Source organism: Crocuta crocuta, unplaced genomic scaffold (assembly GCF_008692635.1).
Source record: "Crocuta crocuta isolate KB4526 unplaced genomic scaffold, BGI_CrCroc_1.0 scaffold619, whole genome shotgun sequence".
Taxonomy (NCBI): Eukaryota; Metazoa; Chordata; class Mammalia; order Carnivora; family Hyaenidae; genus Crocuta; species Crocuta crocuta.
Genome location: NW_027533395.1, coordinates 3,451,904 through 3,471,683, shown reverse-complemented (window position 1 = coordinate 3,471,683; position 19,780 = coordinate 3,451,904). Strand labels below are relative to the sequence as shown.

The window sequence follows — 19,780 nt, the reverse complement described above, 5'->3', positions numbered from 1 at the left end:
TCCGGCATCCAGTGGCTCCAGGCCTTCCAGGCCCTGGCAGCTTCCCTTCAGCCTCTGCCTCTGTCTGTGTATAGGGACACTTGTCACTGGATTGAAGGCCCCCCTGGGTAATCCTGAGTGAGCTCATCTCCGTGATCCTTAATTTAATCGCATCTGTAAAGACCCTTCCAACTAAAGTCACATTCACAGGGTCTGGGTGTTAGCACGTGGATGGCATGTTTTGAGGGCCACCATTCAACCCACTGCCGCAGCTGTTGGATTTGAGGTGCCCTGGGGAACACAGACAAGAGTAAGCTGGGTGTGGGCCGGACGAAGGGCTGCTGGGGAAGCCCCGTCCTGTCTGTGTGGCCTGCAAGCCTCCGTGCCATGCCTTAGCCTCTGAGACACTAGGCCTCGGCCTGTCTGTCCCGGGACGCTGTGATTTCCCATGACGTGCTGGGGGGGGCATCAACATCGGGCAACATGGCTGGACGGAAGGACGCCGTGTCCTTCCTGGGAGATTGATGGCTTCCCTGTCTTCTCCACCCGCTGCTCGCCAAGGGATGTGCACGAGCCGCTGATGGAGGAGCGGGAACAGGAAGGATGTGGGCTCTCCCACCCACATCAGCGAGGCCAGGCCTCCGTCCTTCCTGCACTCGGGCTGGCCGGCTGCATGACCCCGGACCAGAGGATGGGGTTGGCATCCTGGTGACTTTACGGAAACCCCTTCCTCTTCCAAAAGTGGGCCTTGAGGAAACTTAGCACTTTGGCCGGAGTGGCTGGGCACCCTCTGTGAGTCTGGCCAGTGTGGCCACGGGGCAGAGACAGCAGAGCTTACTTTGGGGAGAAGACCTCTCCCCTCACAGGATAAACTTTGCCATGAACTCTCCACTGGGCGTGGCAGGGTGGGGGTTTCTGTCCTCTCTGCTCTCTCCCCCAACCCTACCAGGCTCCAGTCTTGACCCCTGCTTCTTCCTAGCCCAGGTCCCTGCTCAGTCAGTGTGGGATCTCCCCTGGGTTGGGGGGAGGGGCACTGGGGGTCCAGTTCTCCAGTCCAGAAGACCACAGACCTCAGACAGTAATTCCAGGTGCTACTTAGTGCACACCCATTAGGCTCCAGAGTCTCTTTTCTTCTAGTTCCTGGAGAGGCTGTGGGGAAGCCCTTTGTGTAAATCCCTGGCACAGGCCCAGCACACAGCCAGCCCTCATAAATGCCTGGTGTGGTTATTCTGAGGGGGGCTGCTGGGATGACTGGGAGACACTGGGAGCAAAGATTGAGCCAAGGAGTCTATTTCAGGCAGTCCTGTTCCCAGAGGAAATGGTGGTGGTACTGCTGAGGGGGAAGAGTGAGCAGAATCCCATGGTCAAGGGCAGCCTTGAGGGGTGCTTAATGGGGGAGAGGAGGAGGCAATGGACAGGAAAAAGAGGGCTGTGGACCAGGGCCCTCAGGCTTTAGGTGGCCTGCTGACGTATTTTATTTGGCTTCCCTGGTTTTCAAAGAATTTTTGAAACAGTACCCACAGTCTAAAATTGAGGGATTTTGATAAAATCCAGAGTTCTGTTTCTCTTGGAAAAAAAAAAAAAAGATCATGTCATTTGTGATGTGATGGATCTGTCCTTTAGATAAAGCTTGTGTGACTCAGTCGACTCCGTCCCATCACTCACACCTCTGGCATCTGCAGCCTTGCCCATTTTCTCTGGGGGTCTTCTCCACCCCCACCCCCCACATTTGGTCTTACAACCCCTGCCTTCAGGAAGGGTGACTGAAAGGAGATAAGGAGGCAGCCCAGTGGCAGGTGGGAGGAAGGTGAGCCTGGCTAGAGGCCAAGACAAAGGTCCTGCTGTGGGGGAGGGGTGGGTGTGGCTGGGAGGACACTGAGAAGAGGCGGCACTGGGGCCTAGAACCTCACCCTCCTACCCACTTTCTCAATTATGCTTTGTTGGTCCTCTTCCTTCCTCTTTCCTCACTTCCTTTCTTTGCCTGACCCTCCCTCTCTTACCCAGGCCTGAGGCTGCCCAGCCCCAGCCCCCTGCTCCCCTCCTCCCCATTCCCACCCCACCCCCATGGGGGTACAGGCAAAGAGGGCCCTCAGGGAGAGATGCTCTTGTTGCAGCAGCGTGGGCCAGCTCTGTGAGGCCTTGCTCCTCTCCTGCAGGGGACTCTTGTCCTGGAAGGGTGGGAGCCATCTGGGCTGAGTCTGTGTGCACCCCCCACCCTGGCCCCGAGTTAGGCGAAGAGGAAGGAGTTTGTGGAGGTAAGTCGCTCCCACAGCGGCCATCGCCTCCCTAACACGTGATCAAGTCAGCTCCCTCATACTGGGCACCTGCAGTGCTCCCTGGATGCAGGAGGACGTCCAGGTTTTGGAACTTGCTGAAACTACAGCCAGGAAGGCAGGGCCTGGTGGGTGAAGTGACACAGGGAAGATCAGGAAGGTGAAGGTGGCCTGCATCGAAGGGCAGGCTCCCTAAGGAGGGGCTCCTGGGCTGGGCAGGGACGCTTGTCTGATGCCAGTGGGTGATGTGAACTCTGCTAGAGAGAGGTGTTGCGGATCGGAGCTGAGACAGGCCGCGGGAGGGAGCCTCCCCAGGCCTTCGGACAGACTGCGTGCTCAGGGGCCCCAGACTCCACCATGAAGACTCAGGGTCAGACTCGTGCTCTGCATTCAGCCTTACAGTCCTGTTTCCTCCAGGTCTGGGAAACTCAGGGCACAGCCAACCTGGATGATTTGGGTGGTCGTCCTTGGCAGTGATGCCTGGGACGGGGGACAGGCTCACTGCAGACAGGGAATCTTAGAAGTCACACAGTGGACCTTTCTGCCATCAGTCTCTTCACAAAATAGGATGCTGCAGCTGCCTGACTAATGTTCTGAAAATCAAATGACCATATCCATGCCTAGTAAAGTACTCAGCCTTGTAAATACTGGCACAATTAGAAGCACTACTTCTCTCCTGTCTGTGCGGGTCCAAAGGGTGATGTCTCCTGGGACCACTTCCACCCACCCTCCTCGCCCGACAGATCTCCTCTCTAGGTCTCCGTTTCCTCATCTATAAAATGGGGCTTAGATGAGTACCACACTAAATTCTGACTTTCTGAAATTTGTGGTTTAATTCCCCACAAACCGCTGTGCACCTTGTCAGCTGGGACTGAGAAGCTCCTGCACAAGACCATTCACCCTGTAGGGGTTCAGCCCAAACTTACCAACAGCTTGGTCTCCCTTGGCCCCTGCTTCCTCAGAGGGTGCAGAGCCTAAGCAGTGAGAAAGGGCCCTGTAACCCCAGGGGCCTGGGCTGCAGATGGCTTCTCCTGCCACCAACCCTCCTACTTTATTTTGTTTCATAAAGAAACGACTTCAGCTGCTCCTTTAAGCTCTGAAGATGACGCTCAGGCCTGGGCCGCTTTTGCTGCTGTAATTAGCACAGCTAATTGCATCTGACAAGCTGGGCGTGGGGCAAAGCCTTGGCAAGCTGCAGGATCCGAGCTGCGGTGACAGTACTGGAGCCACGCCTTCCTCCTCCCTGGAGGCCTGCCTGGCTTGGGCAGGGCTGGTTCTCAGACTTGAGTGGGGACTGGAACCTCCCCCCAAAGGGCTTGTTAAAACCCCAGGTGCTGGGCCCCAGCCCTGGAGTTTCTGATCAGCAGGCCTGGGATTGCACCTGAACATTTGCATGTCTAACAAGCTCCCAGGCGATTGTGGTGCTGTTAGTGGGGGCCGTATTTTGAGAACCACTGTCCTGGGGGACTGCTGGCTGCTGAGAAATGGGTCCTGGGCACCCCTGCTGCTGAGGCCACAGCCAGCTACCATTGGGTGGGGGTAGGCAGGTGGTGGGGCAGAAGAGGTGTTGATGAACACGTGGGGCTGGACACAGGCTCTCACTTCTCCAGGTTTATTGTAGGATACGGAGCCAAGGGCTTCCACACCCGCATCTCCCCAGCACAGGGAGTCCACAGACAAGGAGGAGCCTCCAAAGAACAGAAATGCCCTCTCTCCCTCTGCTTTTTAGTGGCCTACTGCTTGTCTGCCATTTATGCCCACAGCTCATTCTGTTCCGGGACCATCCTTGGTGGCTGGTGGCTGTCTATTTCCACACATGAACTGTGGTGCTCTTCCTGCCTGGGATCATGCTGCACTCATCTGTGGGGGCCCTGCAGCGTCCAGCATGGTCCTTGCGCATAGTAGGTGCTTTGAAAACATAGCAGTGCAGAAAGAATTTGGGCTTTGCAGATGGTAGCAGAGAGAACAGCATCTCAACCTGGCTGTGCCTTTTCAAGTAATGTGGCTAGAAAATTACTTTGTCTCCTGGGCTTGGTTAACCCAGCTGTGAAACAGGGATCTCACCCCTCATATAGAAGGTTATGGGGTGGGGGGTGGCACACTGAGCACCCTGCACATCCTAGTGAGGGCTGGATAAACAGAAGCATATATCTATTAGATAACTCTTAGTGGCATTCATTGGGGGACTGTAGGGCTGTGATTTGGGGGCTGTAGGGCTCTGGGTGAGGGGTGTAGGAGTGACAGACCCCAGGGAATAGAGAAGCCATCTGGGGTTTCTCCCCTAGAGTTTGAGGCTTCCTGCCAGGCTCAGAATAAGGGTCTGAGAAAACTATTGGCCGGGCTGACCACCTGCAGCCTTCTGCCCCAGCCTCTGCTGCCTCGTGACCCTGGCCCTTTGCCAGGCTAAGTTTAGCCGTGACCTGCATGGGCCACCACACTCTGTAGGCAGGGCCAGCGGTGGAGAGGAACTCCGCAGGTTTCCTGCTGGCTTCCTGGCAAGCAGACAGACAAAAACCCTCAGAGGAACCCAAGTTAATTTTCGAGCCAAACCCAACTCATGTCTCGGACCACATGCATGGGGCAGCCTCGTAGAGCTGAGAGCCTTGGGCCAGTGCAGAGGTGGACAGTTTTCAAATTGGGGAAAGGGGGCCCTTTGGGAGGTGGGGTGGGGCACATATATATCCATGGTTCTAGGAGAGGCTCCCAGATACCTGTCTATCCCTCTGGTCTCCAACAAAAGTCACCCCACTCTGGTTCCTTCTCATTCTTCTGGCCCGGTGGCCCCAGGGCAGTGTTTCCTGTGGTTTGTTTTGGGGAGGGGGGGAGTAGAGGACTCAACTCAGCCTCATCTAGCGAGCACTGAGCGGCACGGCCTGTTCGCCATCCCTCCGTGCCCATAGGCAGAGCCCGCCTGTCCATACGCTAAAAGCAAAATGACACCTGGGATCTCATCTGATCTCTGGGAGGGAGTTGGCGGTTTAAGGAAGGACTGAGTCAGAACTCCACCTCCAGGAGGATCCAGGCCTCCAGAGGCTTCTCCCCTTTGCTGGAGGGCAGAGTGGCATGCCAAGGGACAGCAACACTAGGGGAGCATTTTGTGCTTTCAAAGCACCTTTGAGCGTGCTTTGCTCCACACCCCTCGGACTTGGCACGGTGCGCTTCGCAGGTGAGAAAACAGGCCCGCAGAGGCCTCAGGGGAAGGAGCTGGTGTTGTAGGACATCTGCTCTGCGCCAAGCACCTGAGATGAATAATCTCCCTTAACTCAACCTCCCTGTGAAGGAGGGTCTGCTGTTAGCCCCATCTCACAGGTAAAGCAGTGGAGTCTGGAGAAGCAAGACCACTCGGCAAGTTAAGTCTCAAACCCAAGCCTGTCTGCTTCTATAGCCCAGGCTTCTTCCACTCTGTTCCCTTCTCCCTCAGACTCCCAGTGAGTGTTGTAAGCCTATGACTGTCCAACTGTCCATGATCCTGTGGGCTGCATGTATCCCACCCTTGAACCTTGCAGAGGCATCTGCCTGGCCCATTAGGAACCACTGCAGGCAGGTTCACTGTGTTATCCCATCACTTCACAGCTACCCTTTTATAGGAAAACTTGCTCAGGGGCAGGCATTTTGCCAAGTGCTTTATATGTATTACCTTGTTCGAGCTTTACAATAGCAGGTATTATTATTGCTGTTATATGGATGAAGAGACTGAGGGTCGAAGAAATTGAGTGATTTGTCCAAGGTCACATAGCTATTAGGTACATGTGCTGGGCCCTGTCTTGTCTCCTCTGGAATCCATCCTCTTAACCCCTTGCACACAGAGTCGATGGCTCCAGTTCGTTTGGAGCTTTGAACCTTGTCTGTTGCAATACAAGGAGGCCATTACGGCCCTTGAACAGGACACAAGGATGCACACAGGTAGTCCTATGGAAGCTTTCGGGGAGGGAGGAAGAAGACTTCCCAGTCTTCAGGCTTGACAATGACGCCATTGTGTAGTTGGTAGCATCCTATCCTGAGCGAGCATGGAGACTGACCTCCTAGATCAGGGGTTGCCTAGGATTATTACTGTGACTTGTCAGGCAGGGCCTGTCATGCCCAAAGGTGGCTGCCTGTAGTACAGGGACCCTCAGGGTCCTCAACACCCCCAAATTCTCTGCTAACTGGCTGCTGCCTGGTGCTCTGCCTAATAGCACTCTACACCTTTATCTTAAAAGCCTGATCCGTGTTAATAAGCCAGCCTCCAGCTTTGCCTTGGACCCCCCGGCAAAACTTTCCATTGTTGTATCTCTAGAATGTGGAAACCAGGACTGACCTGTTTCTGCAATTCTCTGGCAAGCTACTCCTAGTCTTGGGGACGAAAAGCTGGCCAGCTGCCCCCTGTACTTTTTCCTCAGCCCGCCTGCCTTCCGGTCTGACTTTCTCCACTTTCTCCTGTCCTCCATCTCCTCAAGTTCACCTCTGGGACCTGAATGGGTGTGTAAACCTAATTCTGCTGCAGGCAGACCACTCTTTTGGTTCCTGCTTGCATGTCCACCTGCGTCTAGGATGGAATCACAGCCGAGCAGCGGGCTTCACCCAAGTGTGACAGCTCAGGTCATGCACATCCTGGCACTGGTGGCTAGAACCTGTAGAGGTTTCTTTACCTGATGACAAATACCTATTCCTTGGCACCATCAGGGTAAGAACCAAAACAAGTGTTTTTAAGGGTACAAGTTAAAGGTTAGCTATGGGGCTCACGCAAAGTGGAAAAGCTCCTATCAGCATGAGTGGCATATAGGGGGGCAGGGGAGCCCTCTGTGTTTTTTGTTGTCCAAAAATGACCTCATTTGGCCATTAGCTTTCCTAGCTGAGGTCCCAGACAGGGGGCAGAGTAAGTATTGAAAAGGCCCACTGTTACTTCCCAAGCTTCCTGCCTAGGAGAGGAGAGGGTGTAATATAAAGGCTTACCTTGTAAGGTTGTGCTTCTCCGACTTTCATGTGTATGGTATTAAAATGCAGATTCAATTGGTCTGGGATGTGGCCAAGGTTTTGCATGTCTAACAAACTCCCAGGATTGTATGGGGTTAGCTCTTCCCTAAAAGTCACTTGAGATCTAAAAATCCATTTGTCCTGGAGGAGTGGAGTATCGCCCTTCACAACTAAGAAGTCAGGTTTAAGGTTTGGAAGATTCAGGAGAGCAAATCTAACATTCAGCCACTCTGGTTGTCTCCAAGGTTGCCCAGGGGAGAGCTCTACCCAGGAGAAGGCCAGGAGGTCAGAGTCTGTATTTGGGGTGAGGCCTCACAGATCAGAAGGAGAGGTTTATAGTGGGGGAAGACAGGGCCCAGAACTGCTTCAGAAGCACTTGCTGTTGGATGCGTATATGCTGTTCACCATCCCCTGCTGTGTACACACTTCGCATGGGTCACCACATCCATCAGTACTGTGACCCTGCGGCTACTGTGGTTTTCCTCTTGTACAATAAGGAAACTGGGTCTCAGAGAGGTGTGTTAACATGCCCAAGGTCACACAGCTAATCAATGACGCAGCTGGCCTTGTAACTCAATCTTCTTCTCCACCACTAGGCTTTACTGCATTGAAAAAACACACCTGTGCCACACAGCATTCACTGAGGGGAGATGGGTGAAGGGATAGAAAAATGACTTGAACTGATTTAAACAAAGCAAAGAAATTGTTGATTTATAGGAGTTAAAAAGTCCAGAGGCAGTGAGTCCAGAGAGTCTGCTTTTGTCTGTGTTGGCATCTTTCTCAAGCAGACCCCCTTCCAGGCAGCTGGAGAGCCACCGGCAGCTGTAATCATGTTCCCTGGCAAACAAAGGCCACAGGGCATCTTTCTCCCATCGGCCCCAACAAATCCTACCTGTGCCTCCCTCCCATTGGCCCAAGTGAGGTCCTGTGCTCCTCACTGAATCCACACTGTGGGGGCAGGGGTGTGGAATAGCTTGGGCCTGGGTTATATGTCCCCCCCTCCCCCCGGAGCTGGGGTGGGATCATCTACCCAAGCCACAAGACAGGGAGCAGAAACCGGGTGGCTGCTGGGGAAAGTGGGTTGCTGCTTCCAGAAGGAGGAAAGCCTGGGCAGACAGACAGGGCCGTCCCTATGAGTTGCTCAGCCAGGATTGCTGGTGTGGGACTCTTTGCAGGTCTTTCGTCCAAGGCCACATGGAGGCACACGAGGAGACTGCGGGGTGGCGGGGAGAAGAACCAAGACATTCACCCAACTCTGTGGGCGGGGGGTTGACGCGAGCATCCGGGGAAGAGGCGGCACAGAGGGACGCTCTGTGTGACCATTGATCTGTCTTTCTGTGTGGCAGGAAGGTTGCAGCCATGGCTCTGGGGCTCTTCCGGGTGTGTCTGGTGGTGGTGACAGCCATCATCAACCACCCGCTGCTGTTCCCGCGGGAGAACGCCACGGTCCCCGAAAACGAGGAGGAGATCATCCGCAAGATGCAGGCGCATCAGGAGAAGCTGCAGCTCGAGCAGCTGCGGCTGGAGGAGGAGGTGGCCCGGATGGCCGCCGAGAAGGAGGCGCTGGAGCGGGTGGCGGAGGAAGGCCAGCAGCAGAACGAGAGCCGCACGGCCTGGGACCTGTGGAGCACCCTGTGCATGATCCTCTTCCTGGTGATCGAGGTGTGGCGGCAAGACCACCAGGACGCGCCTTCACCCGAGTGCCCAGGCGGGGACGAGGACGAGCTGCCCGGCCTGGAGGGTGCCCCGCTCCAGGGCCTCAGCCTGCCCAACAAGGGCATGCTCAACCACTTCTATGAGCGCTGCATCCGGGGTGCCACGGCCGATGCGGCCCGCACCCGGGAGTTCGTGGAAGGCTTCGTGGATGACCTGCTGGAGGCCCTGAGGAGCCTCTGCAACCGCGACACGGACATGGAGGTGGAGGACTTCATTGGCGTGGACAGCATGTATGAGAACTGGCAGGTGGACAGGCCACTGCTGTGCGACCTCTTTGTGCCCTTCATACCCCCTGAGCCCTACCACTTCCACGCAGAGCTCTGCTGCTCCCGCCGCTCTGTGCCCTTGGGTCGCCAGGGCTACGGCCAGATCAAGGTGGTCCGGGCCGACGAGGATCCGCTGGGCTGCATCTGCGACAAGACCAAGCTCGGGGAAGACATGCTGTGTCTCCTCCACGGCAAGAACAGCGTGGCTCAGCCAGGCAGCGAGGTGGAAATGCTCCTGTGTGCAAGAGACGCCCCCTACCTGGACACGCTGCAGGTCATGAAGTGGTTCCAGACGGCCCTCACCAGAGCCTGGCACCGCATCGCCCACAAATACGAGTTTGACCTGGCGTTCGGTCAGCTGGACTCCCCTGGATCCCTCAAGATCAGATTCCGCTCGGGGAAGTTCATGCCCTTTAACCTGATTCCTGTGATCCAATGTGACGACTCGGACCTGTACTTTGTCTCCCACCTTCCCAGGGAGCCCTCTGGGGAGGCCCCGGCATCCAGCACTGACTGGCTCCTGTCCTTTGCCGTCTACGAGCGACACTTCCTCCGGATGACATCGAAGGCGCTGCCTGAGGGTGCCTGTCACCTCAGCTGCTTGCAGATCGCCTCCTTCCTGCTGTCCAAGCAGAGCCGCCTGACCGGCCCCAGCGGGCTGGGCAACTACCACCTCAAGACGGCCCTCCTGCATCTGCTGGTCTCCCGGCGGCCCGCCGACTGGGAGGCCGGGCAGCTCGATGCTCGCCTGCACGAGCTGCTCCGCTTCCTGGAGAAGAGCTTGCTGGAGAAGAAGCTCCATCACTTCTTCATTGGCAACCGCAAGGCACCCCATACCATGGGCCTCCCTGAGGCTGTGCGCAGGGCTGAGCCTCTCAATCTCTTCCGGCCCTTTGTCCTGCAGCGAAGTCTCTACCGGAAGACGGTGGACTCCTTCTATGAGATGCTGAAGAATGCCCCAGTGCTCATCAGCGAGTATTCCCTCCATATCCCCTCAGACCACACCAGCCTGCCCCCAAAAGCTGTTGTCTTGTAGAGCTCCCAGGACCCAGAGGGCCGGGGTGCAGGACACCCCACATGTCCACACCACTGGGGGCATCCACAGTCCAGTCCTGGGAAAATGCTGGGCTTTGCTGGGAGCCGTGGCTCAGCCCACCAGGGAAACCCTACAGCCCCAGAGGAAAGCATTCCAAGCTGGAAGCTGGTTTGCTTTTGTGCCAGCTGGGGCCTGCTGGTGAGGTTCTGGTCTGGGGTTGGTTGACCCTTTGCCGCTTACTTTTGGATCACCACAGACGGCCAAGATGATGACGAAATACTGCACGGACAGTAAGTTAAAGACACTGCAGACATCGATTTGGGTACAATTTTTACCTCCCAGGTCCAGTCTTTACTTGGATATCCACAGAGGATCTACAGGAGTCTGACAGGGCAGTGTGTTATGACCCTGCACCCTGTTTCCAGTCACTCTTGGCCCCGGGCATCTGCACCCAAGGCACTAACAGGGGCAGCTGTGGGAATCTGCAGCCTTCCATCCTCAGCCTGCAAAACAGGAGTCTACCTGTGGCTGCCATTTTTTAAGCTATTTGGAGAAAAGACCAAGTAGCGGTTTGAGGCCCTAAGAGGCCAGTGTCTGTTGCACAGAAATGGGCACTTGGTGGTAGAGGGAAGTTTCACGTGGCCTCTTTTTCAGCTACATGTCTCAGCGTGCACCCCCTCGCCCAACCCCTTCCCCCAGTGAGCTGAGCACTGTGGGTGCCACATACCATGCGGGGTACAGGCTCCTCGGCCCCTCACCCCTCTGTATTCTCTCCACAGCTGGTCTGCACGGGGTGGGGGAGGGCGGATACCAAAGGTGGAAGCTCTGGGAGACACATGGTGAGTGAGATAAAGGACAGAACCTATACCCAGGGTACTGGGGCCTGGCTTGCAGCCTGGCCTCTGATGCCCAGTCCAGAGCTGAGAAGTGACACATGCCATAGCCCTGAGTTTTCCTCCACAGGGTCTGTCCCAGAGCAGGGCGTTCCTGGAGGCCAGGGGAGAAAAGCTAGCTCCGTCTGTTAGCCCCAGGATCTGCTCTCTCCAGTGGGGCTCCCTCCCTGCACAGAACCCTCCTTTCTGGATGGGCCTTGCCAGCCAGCTACACAGATGACCAAGACCCTGAGAGGCTCGGCTGACTGGGGGCATACAGGGACGGCACTGCTGAGGGCCCCGGTCACTGGGCAGGTGCCAGAGGCTGTGGTGGGAGCTGGCCCGTCTGTGGGCCTCTTTTAGAAGGGTTGGGAAGCCACTCCCTCCTCCACTTGTGGCTTCACTGGCACTTTGGGAGTTCCTCTAATGGCATCGCCTCAGTAACCCTTGCAGCAAGCGAGGAGGAGGCAAGAATGAGGGTGCCTGCACCAGTAGCAGGGGTTTAAGCTGGCCATGCCTGCTGAACAGCACACGCAGTTCCCCGGGACTGTCAGGCTCACCCCGAGCTGCAGAGGATCCTGTCCCAGCCCCAGAGGGTTCTGGAAGGTGGACAGTGTGCCTGGCAGGGTTTACTCGCAGCAGGCTGGGCTGTGATGGAACACTGAAACCTGGCGGAACCCTTCCGTGTGAGCTGGAGTTGGACTGTGCAGACCGGCGGCCGGGGCTGCAGGGAAGGGGCGTGCCGGCATGGTCCCCGACAGAGCTCCAGGCCCCCCATTCAGTTGGGACTTGTTTCCAGAGTCGGGGTGAATTTCCGTATTTATTATTGCCCGTGCCTTGCCTTCCCCACCTTCATCCTAATCTTGTTGTGCTTGGAGGAGACCCGACAGCCAGGAACCAGCCTCCAGAAGCCAAGACGAAGCCTGGACCTCCCTTGGCTCCCAGGAGAAAGTTCACTGAAAAATTACCTTCTGGCCTCTTGTTTATTCAGAGCTGCCGGCTCAGCGGGGAAATGGGGATCTTTTATGCACCGAGGCTGCTTCTGAAGCAGAAAGCAGCAGGGCTCTCAGTGTTTCATGCTGCCTTATTTATATTAAAGGAAGAATTAAATTCTTGGAAGAAGTAGAAACTGGTCACGGTGTTTGTTTTTACTTCAAGAAGTCTGTGCGTTCCCCAGAGCAGAGTTGGGGAATGGGGAGGGTTTCCTGTTGACCATTGGAAGCTTTCACTCCCTTTTGCTTCTTACGCTTTCACGAAACTTTTACAAATAATGAAATAGAACAATTTCTAGTCCATCTTTGAAGCAGCCTGCGGAGTTCCGAGAGGGGAACTTGGTGGATGCCAGCACGAGACTTTACCTCACAGAACTTGATGTGCAGACAAACGTGGGAGCGAGAAGAAACATGAAGCTTTTGGGTTTTGAGGAAAGGGATGATCTTCTAAGTGGAAGCTTTAGTCCCTCAGGGCACATCTGAGGCCTTTCCACGAAGGACACCCAGGCCTCTTTCTCTGAGGAAGCTCTTTCCTCAGCCAAGCATGTTTGGCTTCCGCTCACTGGGTGTGTCGCGTGCTCCAGAACCACATTTTGCTACACCTCTTGACAACACAGAAAGGAGGAAGGTCGGCCAGAGGCCAAGACACTGGTTAGGTTGGGAAGGGCCACAGGAATGATGGAAACAGGGCGCCTGGGTGGCTCAGTAGGTTAAGTGTCCGACTTCGGCTCAGGGGATGATCTCAGGGCTCGAGAGTTCAAGCCCTGTGTCAGTGCTGACAGCTCAGAGCCTGGAGCCCACTTCAGATTCTGTCTCCATCTCTCTTTGCCCCTCCTCCCCTTTCAAATATAAATAAACATTTAAAAATTTTAAAAAAGAATGATAGAAACACTGGTGAGTCCACAGGAGAAGCCCAGTTCGGGCTGCTTTACTGGCTGTGGCCCCAAAAGACACATTACGGGTGTCCCCTAGGTGCAGGTTTCTGGGCCACGCTGCACCCAGCAGTGGAGTCTCTAGGAGTCTGGCCCAGGAATTTGCCTTTTGCCGAGTTCCCCAAGTGATTCGGAAAGGCCAGGAACCACTGATTACCTTGGGGGATAAGGGATTAGGCACTGCCTGATACGGCTTCTGAAAGATGGGTAAGACTGACGAGGAAGAGTGTTCCAGCCAGAACCATGGGGTGAGAGTAGGAAAGCTTAATAGATGGAGGCAACAATTAACTGCCATCTACCTGGTGCCAGTCACCCTTCTGTGTGCATTTCTTGTGCTAACACATTTAATTCCCACGTCAACCCCATGATGTGGGTGCTGTATGTTATTCTCCCCATGTTCCAGATGAGGAAACCGAGGCACAGAAGGGTGAGTAGCAAAGCTAGGATTTGAACCCAGGCAGGGCTGGTTTATATGCTGATAGATACGGAGGAATTTTAGCAAATGAGTTTGAAAATGTTGGGGCTCATCACAGAAAAGCCTTGAAGGCAAAGTAAACGAAGGTACATTTGAACTTCATACAATAAGCAGTGGTAAGCCATTGTTGATTTTTGAGTGAGACAGTAACTTCATCTGCCCCAAACCATGANGGGCGGGGGGGGGCAGGAGGGCCAGTGTGGCACAGTCAGTGAATGTCCAGGAAGTTTGGTTTTGTTTTTAATGATTTTTTTTTTTGAGAGAGAAAGAGTGTGAGTAGGGGAGGGGCAGAGAAAGAGGGAGACACAGAATCTGAATCAGGCTCCAGACTCCGAGCTGTCAGCACAGCTGACATGGGGCTCGAACCCACTAACCGTGATATCATGACCTGCGCTGAAGTCCAAGACTTAACCGACTGAGCCAGCAGCCCTGTCCTGGAAGTTCTAACTGAAGTCACCACATAGGCTGTGATTCAGCACATTTTCATGCTCTCTCTCTCTCTCTCTCTCTCCACCTCCTGGGATAGATCTGGAAGGTTGTTTGGTTTGGCCGGCAACTCAGGAGCAGAGAGCACCAATCCCCACCGCTCAGTGCGGGAAACACAGACCCCCAGCTTGCCTGGTGCCCACCTTGCTCACCCTCCTCTGCCTTCCCCCTGACCCCTCCCCCCAACCCTGAGAAGAGCATCTTTTAGAAGCCATCCAAAGATAGTTTGTTTTTCTAACCAGTTGGGTTTTTTTAAATAAAAACAATATAGTCATGATAAAAAAATTCAACTACTGACAGAAAAATTAAGTAACAGATACAAGCACCCACCCCATCTCCATCCATTCCCCATCCGTAACCAATATGAAATTTCTTGTGTAGCCTTCCAAAATTTTTCTGTGTATGTATCACATGTGCGCATGCACCCCTCTTTCTTTTTACATAAATTGCATCATATCATCTAACTTTCCTCAGATATCAGTTTTGAACATTTGGTTCTACCCTATTTTTCAAAATAGCTGCTGACTTACTATCTCCCTGTTTGTATGTATGTACCCTAAATTACTGAGCCTCTCCTCCTGAGGAACAGTTATGGCAGCTTTTTAAAAAATTTTTTTTGCTATCATAAACAGCACCGCAGTGAACATCTCAGCATAAAGCCTGCTTTGAAGTGATCTGCCCTTCTGGTAATTGCTATAATATGCACCCATCAATTTGGTATATATGTGTTCACCACCAGGTATCTAACCATGAAAATCAACTATTGCCTGAGATTTATTCCATCATCTTGACTCCAGAGTGAGGAGAAGGCATTTTTAACCAAGTACTGAGCAACACAACTTGGGTTCTACCCTAAGTCAGGTGCTGTGTGGGAAATAGAAGTCTAAGACGAGTGCTCTGTCCCCAAGGATGCGGGTCTATTAGGAAGGCAAAACTGATGGCCAAAATATAAGCCCGAGAACAGCAAAGAGCATTAAGTAATTGTAAGTGAACTGATGTGACTGAGGCCTGCATGGCCAGAGGGAATTCAAGAACTCCCAGATCAGCTTTGGGTTTGGGCTGTAACAGCTTTAGCTCCCTTAGACACAGGGAAATGGGAAGGGCCTCCCCAAAGAAAATCAAATCAAAATGATTGTCGTTCCATTCCCAAATGCTTGTGTTCTGTTCATCTGGGCCCAGGGCTGGTTTATTTCCTTCTGCACAGTGTAGAACCCTGCGTTCCTGATGTAAGTGGCATTTTCTATTCCTTTGATGTTCCTCTACAGCCCCACAAAGAACCCAGAAAATAAAACTGTCAACAAATTTTCTCCCAGCAAGATGGAACAACATAAACCTCCATGATGTTCAGAGGCATTGCTTCTTTTCTTCCTGGGAAAAGGTAGGTCTTAAAAGTGCCAGATGAGATTTGCAAGACAGGGGTGGGGTAGGGGATTGGGAAGAATTTGGTCCCCTCTGTTTCTTTAAAACCCATTGATCAGTGATCTTTTAGATTGCTCTTAAGGTAACTTTATTTAAAATAGAAACAAAGCAAAGACCCACTTCCTGCCCCTTTTTACAAGGCATCCTTGGGCCTGTCTTCCCACCTGGCCAGAGATGACTCACAGCCCCCATGGCCTCACTGTTCACTTATTTCTGGAGAGTAGACTGAACTATGTTGCATCAGATGTCTCTTGGGACAGTGGTCAGACCTCCAGTGGCTGACTGTTGTCTTGGGGTACCTTCAAATAGCATGGCTAGAGCTGAATCAGCCCCAAGATCTCCCAGCCAAGGACCATGAGTCAGGCCATGTCGACCCCGTACCCCAGGAATCTGAGCCAACCAAGACGACAGCAGAGGCCTTAAGTAGAGCCAGATGTAGGGCCCAGGAGATTGGTGGCATTCCACCCTCTTGATACCGGTAGCTTTTCCGGGACTATTTCCTAAGAACACTCTCCACACATTTGTGTCCTGCAACATTTTACAACCTGACAGGCAGGGAAGGTACCAAAGCCCCACCCATCCAGAACCAGACTTGAAGCAGCAAGATCACTCAGCCTGAATGCTTAACGATCCAGAGAGACAAGGAAATGGCGGACCCCTGCCCTATCTCCACGTGCCCACTGAAAATGGAGGCCTATGTGTAAGGTGCTGTCCACTAGATTCCCAGCTGCTACCATGACAAAGCTGTGCAAAGACCAAGGAGTCAGATTCCAGACCGTAGAAGAAGCACAGGGACTACGAGCTTGGGTTCTGTGTTCAGATTCCGGCTATGCCACGTCTTCCCTCAGCAAGTCTCTTAGTTTCTATGAGCCTTGGTTTTGCCTCAGTTTCTTCTATAAAATGGGATCATGCTGTCCACCTCCTAGAGCCATTGAGAAGATTGAGTGAAAAGGTCACATAGCTTAGGACTTGAGTAAAGTCAAGAACAACAAAAACAAAAACAGTAAGCTCTCCATAAACACAAGGTTGTCTATTCTGACTCTACCTTGGGTTCCTTCCTCCATAAACCTGAGGCCCAGGTTTTAGGTGAGGGCTTCAGCAGAGCCCCAGCCAGCTCTTCCTCTGGCTGCCACTGCACCCAGGATATCTGTCCCTGACCACACCTCTGCTGCCATCAGATGGTCCCAGATAAAGTCACCAAAGGGGGCCTTTCTCTTTAGCAAATGAATGGCCAATTACCATTTATTTTAGGGTGGAATTTTTAAAAATAACTCCTTCCCTTCCCATCTAAACTGTTTCTAGCACTGGGTGTTATGTGGAAACTAATTTGACAATAAACTATTTGTAAAAAAAAAATAATAATAAATAAACACAAATTAAAAAAAAACAACCTAATGATTTATCCTGGTACCTCCCCCCTATGGCAGAAATGCACGGAAATATGCAAATACTCACACACATCCTTTGAGAGACTTTCTAAATCCCTAGGCATAATAACCCAAATATTGCATGGCTTTGGAAACATAAACCCAGATTTATCCAAGTCTGCTCCTGCTAACAGATAGCCATCCTAGGTTCAGAAACGCATCTTGTGCTCCCAGGAGAGGGTCCACTCCAGCTCCCCTGGGTGGGCTGCACAGTCAGAGCCTGCCTCAGTTGCTTTCTACTGGGCTTGCAAATGCACACTCTGGAGGCCATCTGCTACTGACAAAGCAGACTGCCCAGACCCCTGCTGTCCACAAGAGGAGTCTTGGTGTGGTGGGCCCCCAGGAGGAAGTGACAAGACAGTGTTCCACAGCTCTTGCCTGGAGCACGTGTGTGATCGTCCTTTCCACGAACGGCATGCTCCTGGGGTGCTGGTGTGTTCTGTGCAACTCCCAAGCGGCCTAACAGCTGCACAGGCCCTTGTTCATTTCAAATCCCTTCCTTTAAGTGTGCTCCAAGCGGGCTGAGAAGTGAGATTCTGAGTACTTCTCCACAACCCGGGAAAGGGTATTTACTTTACTGTCGTCAACAATGTGGCAAGATCTGGGGACTCCATGTTAAACTAGGCGTGGGGTGCCAGGAAGAGGAGGAGGAGAGAGAAAAGTCCCAGCTTCCAAGGGCTTACAGATCATTTGAGATTAACCCCCCACATGCAGAACAGAAGACACTCCAAACCACGAATCAAGCCAATTGTCCAACAATGTAGGACATCATGTCCCATAAAGTCATGGGAGAATGAACACAGGGGTCAAGTCCGACCTTTTCAGAGAAGTCTCACTATGATGATAGGGTTTCCTGCCATTCACTGAGCAAATATTTACCTGGCAAGTGCTGAATCCTTATGTGGACGATCCCATTATTTTTCAACAATCCTATGAAACAGACACAATGGTCCCATTTTACAGATAAACTGATGCTCAGAGGTGTTAAGCAACAGAATTTAATGACTGGCAGAGCTAGGGTGTGAGCTCAGAATGTCTGACTGAACAGCCCTATTCTTCACCACGCTGGTACACTACCTCTTGACACAAAAAAGAATTTTTATCTGAACTTTGCCAGAGAGAAGGCTGATTGAAAAAAATAAAACACAGAGCAAAACAAAACAAACCAGGCTGCTCTGAGGAAGACTGGGAGAGTGGAGGAAACAATATTTGCAAAGGCTCAAGAGCTCTGAGAAGCCAGATGGGAGGAAAATGTTTGAAAAAAGCCAATGTCCAGGCTTCCAGTGAATCACAGAGGAAGATGAATGGGAAATGAGTCTCCTGGGCAGGTACAGTGTTCCCCGTGGGAGGGAAAGGAAGGGAGGGGCTGGAAGCTAATCAACAAGAGCCCTCTTGAGCTGGATACTTGGTTATTTGTGAAGACTTTAGATAACAAACCGAAACATGCCGACATAAACCACCTGAGAGTTAAGCTCGGTTCTGAAGGCAAAGCCGCTCGTTCCCCTGCATCAAGAAGACCACGGACTTTGACAAAGGAAATGTGGACCAGGCAAGGCATGAAAGTGAGGAATCAAAGGAGAGAGACACCCACACACACACCTGCCACCAAAGCTCCAAAGAGCCATGTGGAGGGCACATACAGAAGAACCACTCCAGCTTGGACCTTATAATTCAGATTGAAGCCACTTGAACGCTCAACTGCTGCTTTGACTGAGATCAGAGAGATTTAGAGCTAAAAGGGACTTCAAGTAACTGTCACCATCACCCTCTGCCCCCACCACCGCTGCCAGCTGTCCTGGTCACCCACTCTACCCCCAACCACACCAGATGTCACTGGACTCGGTCCAGATGGCCTCCGGTTCAGAACCACTAAGGACGGGAGCTTCATAGGACCTCCTCCGGTCATAGATTTGGATGTTAACCTCATGTATGACAATGAGGCTCTTTCAAACGATTTTTCTCTCTTTCCACACTGCAGGACATAGAGAACAGCTTTCGCCTTAAATCTGTAAGTTCGACATGCTTTTTTAAATAAGATATACACCGATTGTCAAAAGCAGTTATCTCTGCCCCACGAGATGGTGGAAGAATTCCTATTTTCATTGTTGCATTTAAAAAACAAACCCTAATATATTATTTCTGCCCTCTCCTGCAATAAAAGACATGGTATTTTAAAAGCTCCTTGTGGAGCATTGTTTAATTGCCTCTCTTCTCCAGGCTAAATCCTTATACTTTATCTGGAGGTTGACAACGGATTCCTCTGTGGGGCGGACGGGTGGCATAAAGGAGGAGGACATGGAAGGCAGCGCCGGTGACCCCGGCAAACTGCAGAGAGCGCGTCTGGCCGAAAAGCATTCGCACCCCGAACTGGGCTGAGGGCCGCCAGCCTGCAACCTCTCCCCATGCGCACTTTTCTCATCCTGGGTTTCCTGGTTTTGCAAGCTTTCTAAATTAGTATGTAGAGCCCAGGAGAGGACATCTCTGGTTTTGGTCATCCAGAGACATGCCATTATCTGTTGTGTCCACAGCAATTTTGATCTCATGCCAAATACTTGCCAGCACACAGGATTTACCACCTTGCAAAGTCCGATCGTCCCCAAGCCCTAGGAGAGGCCACAGGGGCCGAGCAAAGATCCCGGGGAAATGTGTCTCACAGACTTGACTCTGCTCTGGCTCGGGTGCCATGGCAACAGGGTGCCCCATCCTGAGCGGACTGCCCCTGTGACACGGAGTCTAATCGGACAGACCAGGCCACCTCACCAGAGCAAGCTTGCATGTGTCCAACTGGCTCAAGAGTCACACTGGTAACTATTGACATGAGTCAGAATCCACCCGAGGCAGCAGATGGCCAGGCGGGGCTGAGATGGGGGAGAAATGAGGCTGGTCGGGCTGAGTCGGAGGCAGAGGCAGCAGACAGCTCAGTGGGCATTGACACGTCACAGCATCACCCCCAC

The 19,780-nt window shown here is 52.9% G+C and overlaps 1 protein-coding gene across 1 annotated transcript in view; it reads left to right on the top strand.

Annotated features, from left to right (window-relative positions):
* The window catches only part of ITPRIP (inositol 1,4,5-trisphosphate receptor interacting protein), a 23,192-nt gene extending 10,963 nt beyond the window's left edge, over positions 1-12,229 (top strand). The window contains exon 2 of the mRNA XM_077748443.1: positions 8,552-12,229. Coding sequence (XP_077604569.1) covers positions 8,565-10,223 — 1,659 coding nt within the window. The 5' untranslated portion in view covers positions 8,552-8,564 and the 3' untranslated portion in view covers positions 10,224-12,229. The remainder of the gene's footprint in view (positions 1-8,551) is intronic.
* Positions 12,230-19,780: the final 7,551 nt, after the last annotated feature.